At 40.1% G+C, this 16,920-nt stretch overlaps 1 protein-coding gene across 10 annotated transcripts in view; it reads right to left on the reverse strand.

The window, feature by feature from the left end:
• GOLGA2 (golgin A2) overlaps positions 1-16,920 on the reverse strand; it is a 147,729-nt gene that overhangs the window by 92,856 nt on the left and 37,953 nt on the right. For 3 of the 10 annotated variants that reach the window (XM_073600434.1, XM_073600433.1, XM_073600431.1), the window contains 5 exons: positions 11,828-11,935; positions 9,622-9,665; positions 6,455-6,518; positions 4,893-4,949; positions 3,055-3,135 (listed from right to left, as the gene is read on the reverse strand). In XM_073600434.1, the coding sequence (XP_073456535.1) occupies positions 3,055-3,135; positions 4,893-4,949; positions 6,455-6,518; positions 9,622-9,665; positions 11,828-11,935 (354 nt within the window). The remainder of the gene's footprint in view (positions 1-3,054; positions 3,136-4,892; positions 4,950-6,454; positions 6,519-9,621; positions 9,666-11,827; positions 11,936-16,920) is intronic. The other 7 variants (XM_073600436.1, XM_073600432.1, XM_073600441.1 and 4 more) reach the window with 4 other exon arrangements.

Raw genomic sequence — 16,920 nt, forward strand, 5'->3', positions numbered from 1 at the left:
GAAGTGTTCTTTCAATTGGGAGGCTTCCTGTATGAAGCACTAATCATTTCACTGAATCAGCCACAGGCAGACATGCCTTTAGTGATTGGCTCCCAACTGTGATAGCCAATCACAATTTGTAGGATGACGCGTAAAAGCTGCGCTAACAAAGAGTTAGCATTAAGTTTATATATTACCCAACAATTAAGTTCTCTTATTTTCTTTCCCCTTTTTGGTCGGTTAAAGTTCTTATCTTGGACAACAAAATAATGAACACCTATTGTTGTGGAGATCAGGGATGCTGTAGTTCAGACAACTACACAGGGCTGACACCATTACAACTGCAGTGCAGAAAAGGCACCATTCTGTGAACCCATAACAAGAAATGACAAGCACAGTTTTGGCAGAACAGGTATTTTTCTGTAGGGTCTGATTAGAAAAATCTCTTAAAAAACCTTTACTGAAATGTCAAAAAACATTTCATTCAACTATATGCACCACAGTTCGTTGTGAAGTGCTGCGGTAACGTGTTACACTGCAAAATGTAGACATGCCTTCTTTTTTAACGTAGAGAACTACAAGGCATCACAATGAAGCACTGTGGCGTGATGAGGACATATAGAAAACAAATGTATTCCATGTGCCCTTGCACTGAATAGCTCAATGGATATGGTGTGAATGAGCCCTTACCCCCAACAACTTTTCTCTTTTCCCTGTTTGAAGACTAACAACGCAGGAGTAATCCAAAACTTCAAATTATGGGAGCTATGGTTAGCGGTATCAGGCTTAGCGTCCCTATCACTTGTCTCATACAGGCTGTTATGTCGATTTAGGGTGTAACGGATGATGTACTCTGGGAGCACTTTGGTTTCTTACAAGTGGAACTTCACTCAAAAGGGTATGTTCTGCTTGTTTGCATCCTCCACCTTGCACTGACAAAATTGGCACTTTTTTTTGGGGGGGGGGGGCAGGTACCTGGTTTTGACAGGCAACTGCTCCCACTTCCAGGTCAGATTGCCACAGCAATCTTTGAGCTTGTTTCAGAAAGCACAGTGTGGCTCACGCAAATGCAGTAAGGCCGGAAAGCTTTGCTGATGGCTGCTCTTACCCAAGATGCCTGCACCTGCATCAGAGGCCGATTGAAGAATCGGCTTGGATGTGAACATGGCTGGATCCCTGGACAGGTACAGTAAGTGTCCTTATATTAAAAGTCCGCAACTGATATTTTTTTGGAGGGAGACTGGAGCTCCTCTAAGTTATATGGGATTAGGAGATATGGTATGAGTCAGTAGCAAATAGCAAATAATTTAACTGATATTCCTACCAAATGGAGCATGCGCAGCTTGCCCCCAAGGTTCTGTTCTATCAGGAGAAGGTTTGGGGACTGCGGAAGAAGGGAAGGAACAGAGAAGACAGGATCAAAAAGCCTTTTTACACAATGCAGAGGATTAACCCCTTAGGTTCCACAGTGAGTATAACAAGTAAGGATGGGCTCAGGCGCATTCGTAACTCCTAGTGCCTGAGCACGCCAGGAAGCTTACACTGCACAACGCCAATCATAGGCGGCGAGACATTTCCCGATCCGCAGCTGCACAGAACAAGGAAATGTCTCACTGCCTGTGATTAGCGCTGCGCAGCGTAAGCTTCCTGGTGGGTGCGGGCACATGGAGTTGCGAAAACGCCTGAGCCCATCCTTAATAAGAAGCATGCTTTACTGCAAATAGATGGATTTTTACAGTTGTGGGTTTAGGAACACTTAAAAAAAAGAAAAGGAAAAAAAAAAACAAAAAAAAACACACCTTTAAATTAAAATTGATTTGGGAAAAAATTTAGATTAATATATATATTATAGTTCTGTCTGAAAATCGGCAAAACAGTCTTTTTTTTTTTTTTTTTTTTTTTTTTCCTTTAAATAAAAAAATTTGATCTCCGAGTCTGATATTTACCAGATTCACCCTTTAATAGTATATACAGTATTTATCCACTAATATACAATTATATAGTATATACAGTTTATCCCCTCTAATATATACAGTGTAAGTCCCCTCTTAATAGTATATACCGTATATCTCTCCTGTCTGTTATTCTCAGAATGGATTAGAGATTTTGCTCCCTAACCATATAGTTGGATATTTATATTAAGCACTGCGTAGAGATATTTAAGAATAAATTGCCTTTTTTTTTTTTTTTTTTTTTTTTAAACTTTACATATTAACTATAAATGGGCCAACTAATCTATTATGAAAATAATTGTTAACTGCAGCCCTACTTCTGGCTTAATATTGTTTTTCAAGGGGGGGGGGGTTTATTACTGTAATTTGGAAACCATTAGTTTTTTTAATACTACAACGCAACTGATGTCCACAAAGGATTCCACTGAAACCTTTTCTTCATTGCTTATTTTTGATGTGGTAATTTAGGGACAAGTGAGGAAAAATAAATTCAGTCCAGTGTAAAGATGCAGTACTATAACGTTCCGCTCTATGAATTCCCTCCTGCAATTCTCCTCGCTGCACAAATTGTTCCTGCCTGGCCCAGCCTGGTTCACTGATTAGCTTGTAAGTACCAAAGCAAGCAGCAGTGGTAGGAGATCAAATGGGAGACTACATAACAATGGATCTTGTTGCTGCACTACTCTATCCTTAGCACTGCAGTGTACTAAGATTTTTCACAAAAATTGAAATTCAGCTTAAATAAAAATGACTGCACATGGACTGAAAAAAATACTAACAAACACCAAATGTAAAACAGCATTTAAAAAAAATCAATAACTAAAAAGAACACAGCATTTTGTACAGTAAAATACACATAAAATGCTAAGCTTTGTTTCCAAAACATCTGCAAGTTAGTCACATGGAGACATGCACCTGATAACAGCTATACCACCAAGCAGGCTCTATAGACAACTTATACAAGGACATAAGTAGTAATACAAGACAAGGTCATACACATGCAAGAGGGGAAGGACCAAAGTGACTCAACGAAACAGCAGTGTGTAGAGTCAGCAGATGATATAGAGCACAGAGAGCAGTACACATTATAGGACTCTACGCGTTAGCATCGCTCTTCTCTTACCAGTTCATCCATCTTTGCACTGAGCTGTTTGTTTGTTAAATTACTGGAGTCCAAGGCAGCAGACAAATCCTGGAAACGAGACTGCGGCGCATGCATATACAAAGAAGAGTGGACAGATTGATAAAAGGAAAGGAGAATAAAAAAAAGTTATAGACACGGGCATTATAAGAGAGGACAACACTTAGTTCAATTATTCAATCCTACCTTTCAAAGGATTAAGGGCCATGAATTTTAGGTGCCATGGCTGCAACTTTAGGTTAAGTTAATCACTCTTGCCCTAAATTGTGGAATCTTTTTTGTTTTTGGAAAGCATGGATGTATTTTCTATTCCTTTCTCATCCCCAACAGCTTTGCCTACACACAGTCCTGAACCTCCATATACAGTTGTGCTCGGAGTCATGAGTTTACATACACTTGGCAGAATTTGTAAAATTTTAGACATTTTTGCTGCATCAATGCCACAACACAACTCACTTTCGATATGCAAACTCAAAAAATCCCTAAAAGAAGCCTCCGAATTTCTGGATTTTTTTTTTAAAGCTATGAGATCAAAACTAAACTCTATATATACACACAGTATATATCCATAGAGTTCAGTATGGAGAGGAGTAAACAAGGCCTATAAAAGAGAACACACCATCCCAATTGGTGGATCTCTTATTTTTGAGGGGTGTGGTCTACAGTGGCACAGAGTTCACTCAAAATTGAGCTCAGGTGCATTCTATTTCCACTGATCATACTTGAGATGTTTCTACAACTTGACTGGAGTCCACCTGTGGTAAATTCAGTTGATTGGACATGATTTGGAAAGGCACACACCTGTCTATATAAGGTCCAACAGTTAACAGTGCATGTAGGAGCACAAACCAAGCCATGAAGTCCAAAGAATTGTCTGTAGACCTCCGAGACAGGATTGTATTGAGGCACAGATCTGCGGAAGGGACCTTAAGGACTCTCAGACCACGAGAAACAAAAATTCTCTAGTCTTATGAAACAATGATTAAACTCTTTGGCCTGAATGGCAAAGGTCATGTCTGGAGGAAACCAGGCATCGCTCATCACCTGGCTAATACCATCTCTACAGTGAAGCATGGTGATGGCAGCATCATGCCGTGAGGATGTTTTTCAGTGGCAGGAACTGGAAACCTAGTTAGAATTGAGGGAAAAATGAATGCAGCAATGTACAGAGACAACCCTGATGAAAACCTGCTCCAGAGCGCTCTGGACCTCAGACTGGGACCAAGGTTCATCTTCCAACAGGACAAAGACACCTAGTACACAGCCAAGATATCAAGGCAGTGGCTACAGGACAACTCTGTGAATGTCCTTGAATGGCCCAGCCAGAACCCAGAATTGAACATCTCTGGAGAGATCTGAAAATGGCTGTGCACCGATACTCCCCATCCAACCTGATGGACTGAGAGGTCCTGCAAAGAAGAATGGGAGAAACTGCCCAAAATAGGTGTGCCAAGCTTGTAGCATCATACTCAAAGATTGGAGGCTGTGATTGGTGCCAAGGGTGCTTCAACAAAGTATTGAGCAAAGGCTGGGAATACTTATGTACATGGGATTTTTTTTTTTATTTTTAATAAACAACCAAACTTCTTTCACATTGTCATTATGTTGTATTGTTTGTAGAATTTTGAGGAAAATAATAAAATTAAACCATCTTGGAATAAGACTAACAAAATGTGAAGCGCTGTGAATACTTTTTGGATGCACTGTATATAATCTGAGAGATAAAAAATAGATAGAGATAAATATTTATATATACCCCCCCCCCCCCATTGGAATTTGTGATATCTGACAATTACCACAGCTAACTAGGAGAAACTTACTTCTAATTCTGGACTTGTGGCTGAGATGATGTTCTCCCCATTCATATAGGAATTACTCTGGAAAGGAAATTATATTTTCAGGTCAGAGCAAAGGTTTGTGATCACACACACATTTAACCACACTAAAAAAAATGTCAAACAGTGGGTAATTTTTACTTTGATTTTAGTAAAAAAAAAAAACAATCATAATATTGCAACTTACCTTGGAAGTTTATATATATATATTATTCATATTGCAGGCATAATGTTTGGTTGGCCATATCTAATTGAACATTTTTGCAAAAGTGGTTTAAATTGGTAGAATGACCGAGTGTGAGGGCTAGTACTGTATACAGCTGAAGAATAGAAGGTTTTTTTTGTTCTGGTAGAGCTGTTGCCGATACTGCAGACTACTGGATTCACTGAAAGAGAGAGGACCTGCTCTGGATGAAAGCACTATTTTTGTTTTTAACCCCAGCTACCGAAAATAAGCTTTGTATTATTGTGCAATCATAAGATTGATTTTAATCTAAGCATGCTTTTTTACCATTCTGAGCTCTGTCTTTCAATTTTCACATGGGCTTGCTTTAAAAAGCCCAAGCTACAATACTCGCCTCCTCTTCAGCATGTCCTCCACAATAATTCCTTTCCACTAGATGTCTTTTCAAGACAGAGGACTTTCTGTGAATGCAGGGCACCATGGACCCATCCCAAAGTACGGCACTATGACACCCTGCACTTACATACAATGATGAAGTCCAGACTGAAGTTCTAACATGTGGCTGGAATCAATATGGGTCCAAGTATTCATTTTGCTTGGTCAAGAGTTCTAGCCTCCCTCTACTCTACCAATAAAATAATTTTTATTTTTGTCTACGTTGCAGTTGGAAATTTCCCCCTGACTTCCTGTCTGGTAATACCATTGTCACTAGGACACCAAGTGAGGGAATTCTCTTAAAGAGAGCCCCAAATATCAGTAAAACACAACAGGGGTTCTAATCCTTCCTGAAACGTTACAGACTCGTGCTTTATTCACAGCTAAAAATGTGTGCAACCCAATGGAAACCCTGGTCACAGAAGATGGTCTCGATCCTGATAAGGTGTGCACCAATTGGACGTTCCGGCGGCCTTTAGTGATTCTTCCACTTTCCGAGGCCTAAATAATTGGTTCATTTCCTTTGCCGTTTCTTCAAAACATTTCTTAGAATCCTCCTCCCCCTTCCAGTCATTCACTTCTTCCAACATATGGTTTTCTAGCACCCCATTTGTTGCAGGGTTATGGTATATTTTTGATATGGTTTCAATCCTAGATATGTGTTTCTTGTCATGTTATTGCAATCTTATACATTTTTATATGTGAGCAATTGAAAACGTTCAGTAAAACAGTTATTTGACAAAAAATGTGTAGCAGATAACATACACTCAATGTGTCCTAATTTCAGATTTCTAAAATGACATGAAAAGTTGAACACGGCTCCACTAGCTTCACTGGCCTTTAGAATGTAAGCACAACATATGCCACATAGCACTTTCTTCTAAGAACTACATTATGTTCCCTGGATGGAAACAGAAAGTTTACCTACTTGTGACACTAGTCCATTCAGTTGTTCGGAAAGCTGTCGCAAACTGTCCGTTGATGAGACAAACCTAGTAAATAGTACACATTATAAGCACAGGTGTAGTCTTTTTCCACTGAATTATAATAATAATGCAGTTTACTGTAAGAATTATTTTCCTGCTATTGGGACAACAAGCAGTTTTTCACGGTGCAGTCACCCAAATCAGTTTTGGGAGATTCTGGTTGACTCAGCAGGTTTTTGGGTGACCCACCGAAGAGATCTTCACAAACCAAATCCCAGCTTCTTCCAACCGCTGCTGCAATTGTTATTGGACTCGCTCTTATAATAGGATTTTTTCCAAATACATTATAGGGAATTTAGACTAACACTAAGGCCCCTTTCACACATGTGAGACTTTTCCTGCGACTTGGGACTGCAAAATCATAGTGAAAAGTCATAACCTATGATTTCCAATGAGTACCATTCATATCTGTGCGACTTCAAGTCACAGTGACTTCAAAGTAGTCCCTGCACTACTTTGGTGCGACTTTGATGCGATTTGCCATAGACCTCAATATTACAGGCATTGCTTAAAGTCGCGTAAAAATCGCTGCAATAAACGCACGACTTTCGCACAAATGAGAAAGGGGCCTAAGGCTTCATGTACATGGGACGTTTAAAAACCTCTACTGCAATCTTATGCGATTATACCTGGTGACAGCATGTGAAAACTGTATATAAATCTATATAAAATGCATCCAGATTATATATGTAAACAGTATTTAACGTGCTTGAATAGTACAGAACCAGAAATTTATATAGTGCATTAAAGTGCTCTTGTGAAAAAAATCTTCATGCATTAATGTGCCCTCAATAAAATAAAACAAAGTCTATTCCAAATTAGTCCATTCTTCTGATTCTTATTAAGGATGATAAAACATAAACCATATAATGTGAATGCACTTTATATAGATTTATATACAATTTTCACATGCTGCCACGAGGTATAATCGCATAAGATTGCAGTATATATACACGTTTTTGATGAATTTTTATCTATCAAAAGGTAACATTAACACTAGTTTATGTGGTGGTTACATGATAGTACAGCATTACATTTGATTATTTACTGGGTCAGCACGAGCATATGGGACGTGATCAGCGCTAGCAGCTGTCCAGAATATTAACTTGGATATTTATTTGGTAGCTCGCAAGAATTCATTTAATATTTAGAACGTTTTAAAACCTCTCCTAAACGATTTAATTTGACAGATGGCAACCGACGCTTAAAAACGTCGGTTGTGCCGCATTTACCTTTAGAAGCGATTTTTACATTGAAAATAGTCAAAAATGTTTCTCCATTAAAAGCGCTTGTAAACGAAACGCGAGTAAACACGAGTTACCGTGTTTACAAGCGGGTACAGGCATTTTGAATGCCTCTGAACATCTATCCTCAACGCATTTGGTCTGCGTTCCAAAGAAATGCTTCTAAACTCCCCAGCCTATAAACGACCCTGTGTACATGTACTAATAAGATAACAGACGAGAGTTCAGGGGCAGCTGAAAAAAAAAAAAAAAATGACCAACGGCTCCTAAACGTCCTTTTATCAGCAGCAGTGTACATGAAGCCTAATGCATCCCTCTGCATTAGGAGCAATCCTGCATCCCAGGAAGAGAGAAATGGGGAACATTTGTGAGGACCAACCCTTTAAGTGTACAAAGATGCTCAAGGACCAACCCTTAAAGTGTTTATAACTGTTCAGAACTGCAAATGACTCCACTAATGTGGAGAACTCTCAACAACTTTCATTCCTGCATGGTAATGAGGGCCTTGTGGATTCCTAATCCCTAATAACACCAAGACTTTTTATTTAATAGTCCAACGTCTGAACCTAGAGGACAGTACAGTCACCAACAAGAAGCTGTAATACAGTGGGGACAAGGGACACAAATTTATGTAGAATAACCAAGCTGCCTGAGTTCCAGCAGTATAATTCGTTTTATGAATTTTAAAACCTGACATGACAACTTTACAGCCTTTGCTGCCATTGTGCTTTTGCTGGGTGTCCAGTGCGTCCCTATACCTTTAACCACTTCAATACTGGGGACTTTCACACCTATCCTGCCGAGGCCAATTTAAATGACAATTGCACGGTCATGCAACTCTGTACCCAAATTGATTTTTTATATTTTTTTTCCCTCAAATAGAGCTTTCTTTTGGTGGTATTAATCACAGCTGGGTTTTCATTTTTTGCTAAAAAAAAAATTTTAGTTTGTTTTTTTCCCCTTCACCAACGGGCACTGATAAGGCTGCACTGAGGGGCAGCACTGGTGGGCACTAATGGGCAACGATGTATTGCACTGATAACCATCCCTGGTGGGCACGGATTGGCACTTGTGGGCATCCTTGATGGGACTGCTCTCATAAAATGATGTGCCGATCATCAGCGCAGACCCCCCCCCCCGTCAGTAAAGCCGCAGATCGGCTCTCCTGTACTCGCACCTTGTCAGCACGAATAGAAGAAAAGCAGACAAACGGCACTTCCTGGTTACGATGTGATCAGCTGTGATTGGACACAGCTGATCACATGGTAAAGAGCCTACGTCATAGGCTCTTTACCAAGATCAGAGATGCCGTGTGTCAGAGCGAAACATCGCACTACTGATCGCCGCACTGGACGCCCAGTCAGGATAACCGATCCCCCACCTGCCGTCATTCTGCTATAGGCCAGGGGGGATCTGGTTAAGGTGGTGTGGGCTCTCTCCAGGCACACCAACCCAGGAGAATCTCAAACTTTATAGAGTAAGGATTGCAGTACACTAAAGTGACGCGGCCTCTGCAGCTTACATATGTATTTGCAAATGTGTGCAAACTAAACCCTTTGGTTTTAATGTGAACTGATAGACAGGGTTAATTCAGTTTGTTGCAGGCTGGCAAGGGAGTTGGGAGTTTTTGTTTGTTGTTTTTTTGACATGCGTCGCCCTTCCATATACTCCTTGCTGCAAAGACTAGTTTTAGGTTGGGGTAGTTGCCATTTGTTTGTATGGTTTTCACTTTACAGCCATAAGCCAACATCAAATCATAATCTACTGTAACAGCCAAGAAGGTGCCTCTGGGTTTTTGTTATATCCTCCAGAATTACAGAGGAACTCATTTTAAAATCATGTAATACTGGGAAGAAAACACTTACCTGTTTCCATCTGATGTCACCTTTGGACCATCGTAGTCATTCTGCTGAAGAACAAGAAAACAGGGGAATCACCAAAAGCGAGGAAGCAAAAGAAAAAGAAAAAAAAAAAAAAAAAATCAAAAAAGATCAGAAAAGCGAAACCCAGAAAAAGAGAAATGACAGTACCAGCAAATTATCTTATTCACAGCCAACACAAACCAGAGCAGCATGCTATAGCAGAGAGGACTCCCAATGTCAGAAGATGATACAAGAAACAGGAAATACACATCACCTACTTCATGCCAAAACAAACACCATAATTGGTTGGAACATGAAATTGCGTTGTACTGGGTGTATCTGCTTATTCAGAGAGTGTTAATAAGTTTCCAAACATCAGTCTGCCACTTTGAAAGCCCCCAATACCTCTTTCCTGTTTTTCATCACAGGCATCTACAGGCATCATCCAGATGTCTTTTTCAGCCGGTGATTCTGTGCAACACAAGAACAATCATAGCAGCAGTTCTGCCTCTTGATCGTTCTTACAGGTGGCAGGAGGAGATGTCCCCCCCGCCTCCGGTGCTTCTCCCAGTTCACCCCTGCGATCGCGAGAAAGAAACCAGTCGCTGCCGGAAGTTTACCATAGAGACTTCTGGTGACAATATGGTCTCCAGTCAACTATGACCCTTGGAGGCCCAGGGGCGACGTTGTGAGGTCATGTCCAGGCCGAAGTAAACAAGGCTGAGGACACGGCTGGAAAGGCCGAGAGAGAGTTTTGTGTGTTTTTGTTTGTTTAGATCTCAGCCTTTCCAGCCTGAAGGAGAGATATGGGGTCTAATTGACCACACAGCTCTCCATAAAGAAGATCTGTCATGCACCATTGCTATTACAAGGGATGTTTACATTCCTAGTAATAGGAATAATTTTTTTTTTAAAGAGAAGGTGTTAAAAAAAAAAAAAAAAATATAAAAGCGCCCCTGTCCCTAAGCGAACACATACGCAAGTCACGCCCACATACGTAAGCTATGTTCAAATCACACATGTGAGGTATCGCTGCGTGCATTAGAGCAAAAGCAAAAATTCTAGCCCAAGACCTCCTCTGTAACTCTAAACATGTAACCTGTAAAAAAATTTAAAGCGTTGCCTATGGAGATTTTTAAGAACCGAAGTTTGACACCAGGAGTGTGTTTAATTTTAAAGCGCGGCATGTTAGGTATCCATTTACTCGGTGCAACATCATCTTTCACACTACACAAAAAAATTGGGCTAACTTTACTGTTTTTTTTTTTTATTTTTAATTCATGAAACCCCCCCCAAAAAAAAAAAAAAAAACACGTGTTCGAAAAATCGATGCGCAAATACCGTGTGACATAAAAAGTTGCAACCCGTCATTTTATTCCCTAGGGTCTCTGCTAAAAAAAAAAAAAAACACATATATAATGTTTGGGGGTTCTGAGTAATTTTCTAGAAAAAACAAAAAAGGATGATTTTTACATGTAGGAGCGAAGTGCCAGAATTGGCCTGGGTGGGAAGTGGTTAAAAGGATTCTAAACCTACAAGCACTTTTACAAGGATATGCCATTTGTCTATGTTTGACCTGTCCGTTTTTGGAAGGAAAACGGACAGCAATTCATTCCTATGGGTTTGTGGATATAAACAAGGGATCATGCATTTGTATCTGACTACATCTGTGTCTATTTTTTTTTTTTTTTTTGAGGAAAGCAAGGCCGTGTCCTTTTCCATTTGCACAGCTCTGAGCGGAGGTGTTGTCCATTTAGGTTTTTTTTTTTTTTTTTAAGGGCGAGACATACATACATTATATATACTAATATACGTGTGTGTGTGTGTGTGTGTGTGTGTGTGTGTGTGTGTGTGAGAGAGAGTGTGTGTGATAGATATTAGATAAAATAGAGAGATATATATATATATATATATATATATATATATATATATATATATATATATATATATATATATATATATATATATATATATATATATATATACATATACACACACACACATATATATACACACACACACACACACTATAATAAAGCTAAACCAAAGCAGATCCCACAATACAAAGCAAATTCTATAATTCCACAGCCAAAACAGAGGATTTATAGCTTTAGGGGGCCAAGATCATAGTTGGGGAGAGAGAGGATTTAGAAATGTTGCTACTAGAATTAGCACTACTCAGACAGGACAGTGTGTGGTTGCTGCACACCTCAGCCAGTGGGTTATCAAACTGAGTTTCGGTTGGGGTTTTAGAATTATCGTAGACATCCTCTGTTAGGATTTCAACATCATGAGCAACATCTTGCTCCAAGATCACCTGTCGGGGTACACAACATGGATTAGTGGTGTTGATCTCTTTACAGAAAGACAAGACAGTTTTAAATTAGAAGACAACAATGAGAATGTGCAGACAAAACATAAAACAGTGAACAGAACTGGAAGCAAAAACAAGAATGTATACAAAAATATACACAGGACAAGACTGGGAGCAAACCAAATAGTAAAATACACAAGCCGTTATCTTGACATTTCCCTGCCCCAGTGGAACTTACAATCTAATATCTCTACAGTCAGACATACATGTATACACAACTAGGTCAACTATGTCAGTTAGGGAGGCTACAGCAATGCAGTTTTTCCTGTTCTAGAAATGCACATTTTGCATATAGATAGAACCCCCCCCCCCCAAAAAAAAAACAGGAAAAATGTATATAGTCTGATAAACTACATTTACAGACAGGGGGTTCCTGACCAGAACTGGTGTGGAAGGGCTCATAGAAATGGGTAGCAGTATTTCAGCTGTCTATGTAACCGTTTGCCAAGAGTTCAATGTTATGTAGATCTCCTACCAAACCAATTTGGGTTTAGATGGGCTACGCGCATGGGAGGGCCTTGTGGTGTCTAATTTGAATGCCATACCAACACACTAAGGCAACGATTCCCTGATGCACTGCATTAGAAAGAAAAGTCCATGTCGATTTCTATGTTCACTGTGGTGTACTGAAAGCCCATTTAAATGAACGAGCTGCCTCAACACAAACCTGGATAGATGTGAATGGGCCCAAAGTAGTGAAAACTTAGAAATTTCCTCACTGGGATGATTTCCCCTCATTTCCAGTTGTGTCTGAACCCCATATCCAGTAAGGGAGTGAGGAAGAACCTCCCCACTGGGACATAGCCAATAATAGTATAACATGAGAGGTTCTAACCTTTAAAACTAAAAGAGAAAAAAAATTCAGTTCATCTTCCTGCTAGAGATATCCTATCATTGCTTGTTCTGGTAGCACAAGGCAAAAATCAACCTATCTGGAATATAAACCGCAAAAAAAAAAAAAAGAAAAAAAAAAAAATCACAGGATGAAGTCCTATGAGACGAAACGCGTCAGGAGGACTCCACTGCCGCCTTTTTATTGTATACAATCGCTTTGTTACTTCTTAAATGTAAGTGTCTTTCTTTTAATAAAAATTCATAATTTTAAAAGGTATTACACTATATGGCCCCTTTTTTATCCTATGTGGGGCATGTTCGAGGATATCCTTAATTTCTGTGTGGAGGAAGTACCCCGGTGAGGCACCCCCAGGACTTCTTCTCCAGTGTACCTTTGGGATCTCCTCTCCATTGCCAGTGAGCAATTCCCAGCCTGTTTGACTCATCCAGCATATGCTGTCTTGGGTCCCAACTGTTTGGTAAGCCTCCATTCATATGGGTGGTGGTATCTGCACAAGTGTGGTTTTTGCACATAATCCCTGAGCAAGTTTCCAGGACCGTTGACTTTCCCTCGGTACTGATGCTGTGTACCATTGCCATTGGGCAATAAATGCTTATGTTGACCTATGTAGCATATGCTATTTTTCGGTCCAAAATCTACGGTACGCCTCCACTACCTTGGGGATTGCTTAATTATTATTTCAGTCATATATTCACGTGGTGATTTTCATGTTTTCACAAACAAATGGATTTTGATTTATAGAAAATGGACTTTTACTATTTTTGGATTTCTCTATGTTGATATACACAATTGTCAATTCACGATATAAAAGTATAGCGCTGCACTTATTTATATATTTCATGGTTTACAGCAAAAATTCTATTTGCAGTGTTAGCAGCTTACACATTTGAGTTAGCGCGAAGGTATTTGTTTTCCTTTTTACACTTGCAAGCATATGTCTGAAGTCTCCCTGGATTTAGTTATCCCATTTACAATATTTTAGTCCTTAATTAATTTAAGATCTATGTTATTTTCCTTAAATATGTACCTCATGTCAATATGCCTATTACCCATAGACTATGTTGTGATGAATGCGTGTACATATATGAAATACAAGTTATCTAACCATTATTGTTACTGTGTACCTTATGTCAATATATCCATTACCCATGGACTATGTTGTAATATATGTGTGTATATATATGAAATATAAGTTATTTAACTACTATGGTTATTTTTTACAATTGCTACATTTTTTACCCCCAATCTTGTATGTAGACAAAGAACTATCAGACATATCCTTGCATATTTATTTTGCAGTTATGCTTCAATTAAAGTCCCACTTTGGTTTAATATATACAGTACTAGGGATGGAGGCAGATGAACCTACACATTCATCACCTCATTTAAAGTCCCATAATTCCCCTCCCCCTCTCTTTTTTCAATCCTAACCATGAAGGCTGCAAAGCCTAGCTGAGCATTCTGGTATGAGTGGAGATCTCCAACTATTCATGCATTGTGATAAACTGCACAAAGCAGTAAAGTGAATGTCTAGGCAAAAAACAAAAACATATGCAATGCTAGAGGTACAGATAAATGCATGTTGATCTGGAAGAAATCTAGTGAGCTCCTAACAAAGGCGGCAAGAGCAACTACAAGGCCTTGTGGTTTTACTGCCCACCCCACTTGCAGTGGGGTGGGCAGTAAAACCACATGGTTGAATTACCTCCTCCCTCCCCCTTAAGAGGCAAAGGCAGTGGAAAAGGTGTACACAAGCAAAGCATCAGAGCTGCAGCAGGAATTAAACCCGCTGTTGTGTTCAGGGGGTTAAAACAAGCGGAGATGTGGCGATATAGTGACACATCACCACCTGTCAAACAGCTCTGAACAGTGATCTGTGAATCCCTTTTCAGGTGCGCAGTAGTCCTTGCTGCTAATGTAAATGAGTCCTAAGAGTAAGACAGGATATATTAGGTGTGGGGGCATGTTATTGGGATCCTGGGATTAGGATTTTAACCTGAAATTCAGCTTTGCCACAGATGGATATTGCCTAAAGCACTGCCCAAACAATCCACCAAGCACCACTTTATATCCGGTAAATGGGCGTTTTCTTGCCTTTTTTTGACTTGGCTGAGATTTCTAGTTCAAACAGACTTAGAAATAGAAGGCACTCTTCATAATGAAGTCATCCTTCTCCGGCAGCAGCGAGTGACGTGTCAGTAATGACTCACGTGCGTACCGGTGAGAAGTTCCTGTTTGACTAGTTAGGGAGTTGTTGGCATATAGGATGAAAAGGAAGGAGCTCAGACACCTGTGAAACAGACAATATCTACATGCTCTTTTCTTCAACTTTCCTGACTGGTTTTCAGGAAGAGTTGAGCTGGGTACACACAACCAGTGGGTTGAAGGAAAAAAGCTATGTTGATGCAGTGACCTCCCTTGCCTGGACATTGTATTCCGACAGGGGGACTACAATCTCTCTCTCCCACCCAGCAGAATACACCGATCAGCACTTGCAGCCAATGGCTGTGAGCACTGATCGAATGCTTGTTTACCAGCATGCCCATTAGTCCGGCTTCTGTAGAACAGACAACTGTGTACATAGACCGAAAGTTGTGCAGTCCCTGCTGACCCCGCCAATTTTTGCCCAATGTGTACTGGGCATTAGAAAATAACTGACGAACAAACATGAAACATATTGCAGCTTACCAGCCCTGAGATGTTGTAGCTGTATTAGTTTCCATTTTTCAGACCAAGAACATTTTCAGCAAGTACAGGAAATACCTGTTGATCTTGCCAGAAATACAGTGTCCTGGTCACTTCCTGTGAGCTGAAATAAAGCACAAACAATGGTATTCTTCTTGTGTAAACTACTAATCCCATCACCCCCATGTAATGAAGATGAGGAACAAAAAGGCAGACATGTTTAAATGCCAGCCTAGGTGACAACCATGACACCTTCCATACAGTATACAGTAGAGAGCGTAGCCACGCAAACACAGGAAGAGTGTTATTTGCAGGATTACCAGGTAGCTCATATAAAGACTGGCAAGCAGCAATATATTACATTTTTGTGTTTGAATCTAGATACGCTTTAAGGCCTTCATTTAGTAATTTAGTAGATCTACTGTGACGTTAGACACAGCAAACCAAAAACAGGCTTTCAACAGTACCCTCTAAAAATGCAGAGAGTTCAAATCTAATTGGCTAAACCACAAATGCTCTCTTAACGGTAAATACAGCTGACCACAGACATCGGTTTGGACATGCATGCACAACCCAACCACCTCACAGCGTCTTTTAAACCAGTTTCTCCCCTACACAGAAGAGGTCACACCAACAAACACTCATGTTTAGGACAATAAAATGGAGGGGGGGGGGGGGGGGTTGCACATTGTCCCAACATGGAGCTGGGGAACCCAAAATAGATGGCACAAGGACCTCTTTATAACCCAAGACTGTTTGTTTGGGACTCTTGGGAGCTGTCCCAAAGAAAACAGTTTTGTAATCCAGAAAAAAAAAAAAAAAAAAAAAAAAAAAAAAAAAGAAAAAGTCAGTCTACGGACACCTTATTGCAAACCTGACCTGGGAGAAGGGCCAGGGATAGGCATGTTGTCTGTAACGTGCCCCTCTGCCCACTCCATAGGCACAAGCCTGCACATCTGCAATGTTTGCACCAGGATTTCATTACACAGATCTTCAATGGCTGGACTGGAAATATCTGTAGAGATGAAAATCTTCTAAGCAACACATGCCACTTCCGATTACATGAATATTTACTGAAAGATGGTTTGTTTTCGAGCCCTAACACTTTAATCACCATCAGATAGTAGCAGATGTGTTGTGTTATGTGTAACATTGATGCCAGGATGCCAGCCTTCAGAAAATCTCAGGCTCAAAGTTAACCTGTCGCGTGAGAAATAAAGGGGATGCGATTGTTAATTTACTACCCAAACTACTGCTTTAAAACCTAAGTTGACCTAAAACAAAAAATTCAGCTCAAGGGCCAGCGAGATGTGTCCCTTGTGCTGCTGTGTCCCCCTTTTGCTGAAATCTTCCTCCTCCAACGTCTGCCTTCCCCACCCCCAAATCT

The sequence above is a fragment of the Aquarana catesbeiana genome, linkage group LG09 (genome assembly GCF_042186555.1).
Source record: "Aquarana catesbeiana isolate 2022-GZ linkage group LG09, ASM4218655v1, whole genome shotgun sequence".
Lineage (NCBI taxonomy): Eukaryota > Metazoa > Chordata > Amphibia > Anura > Ranidae > Aquarana > Aquarana catesbeiana.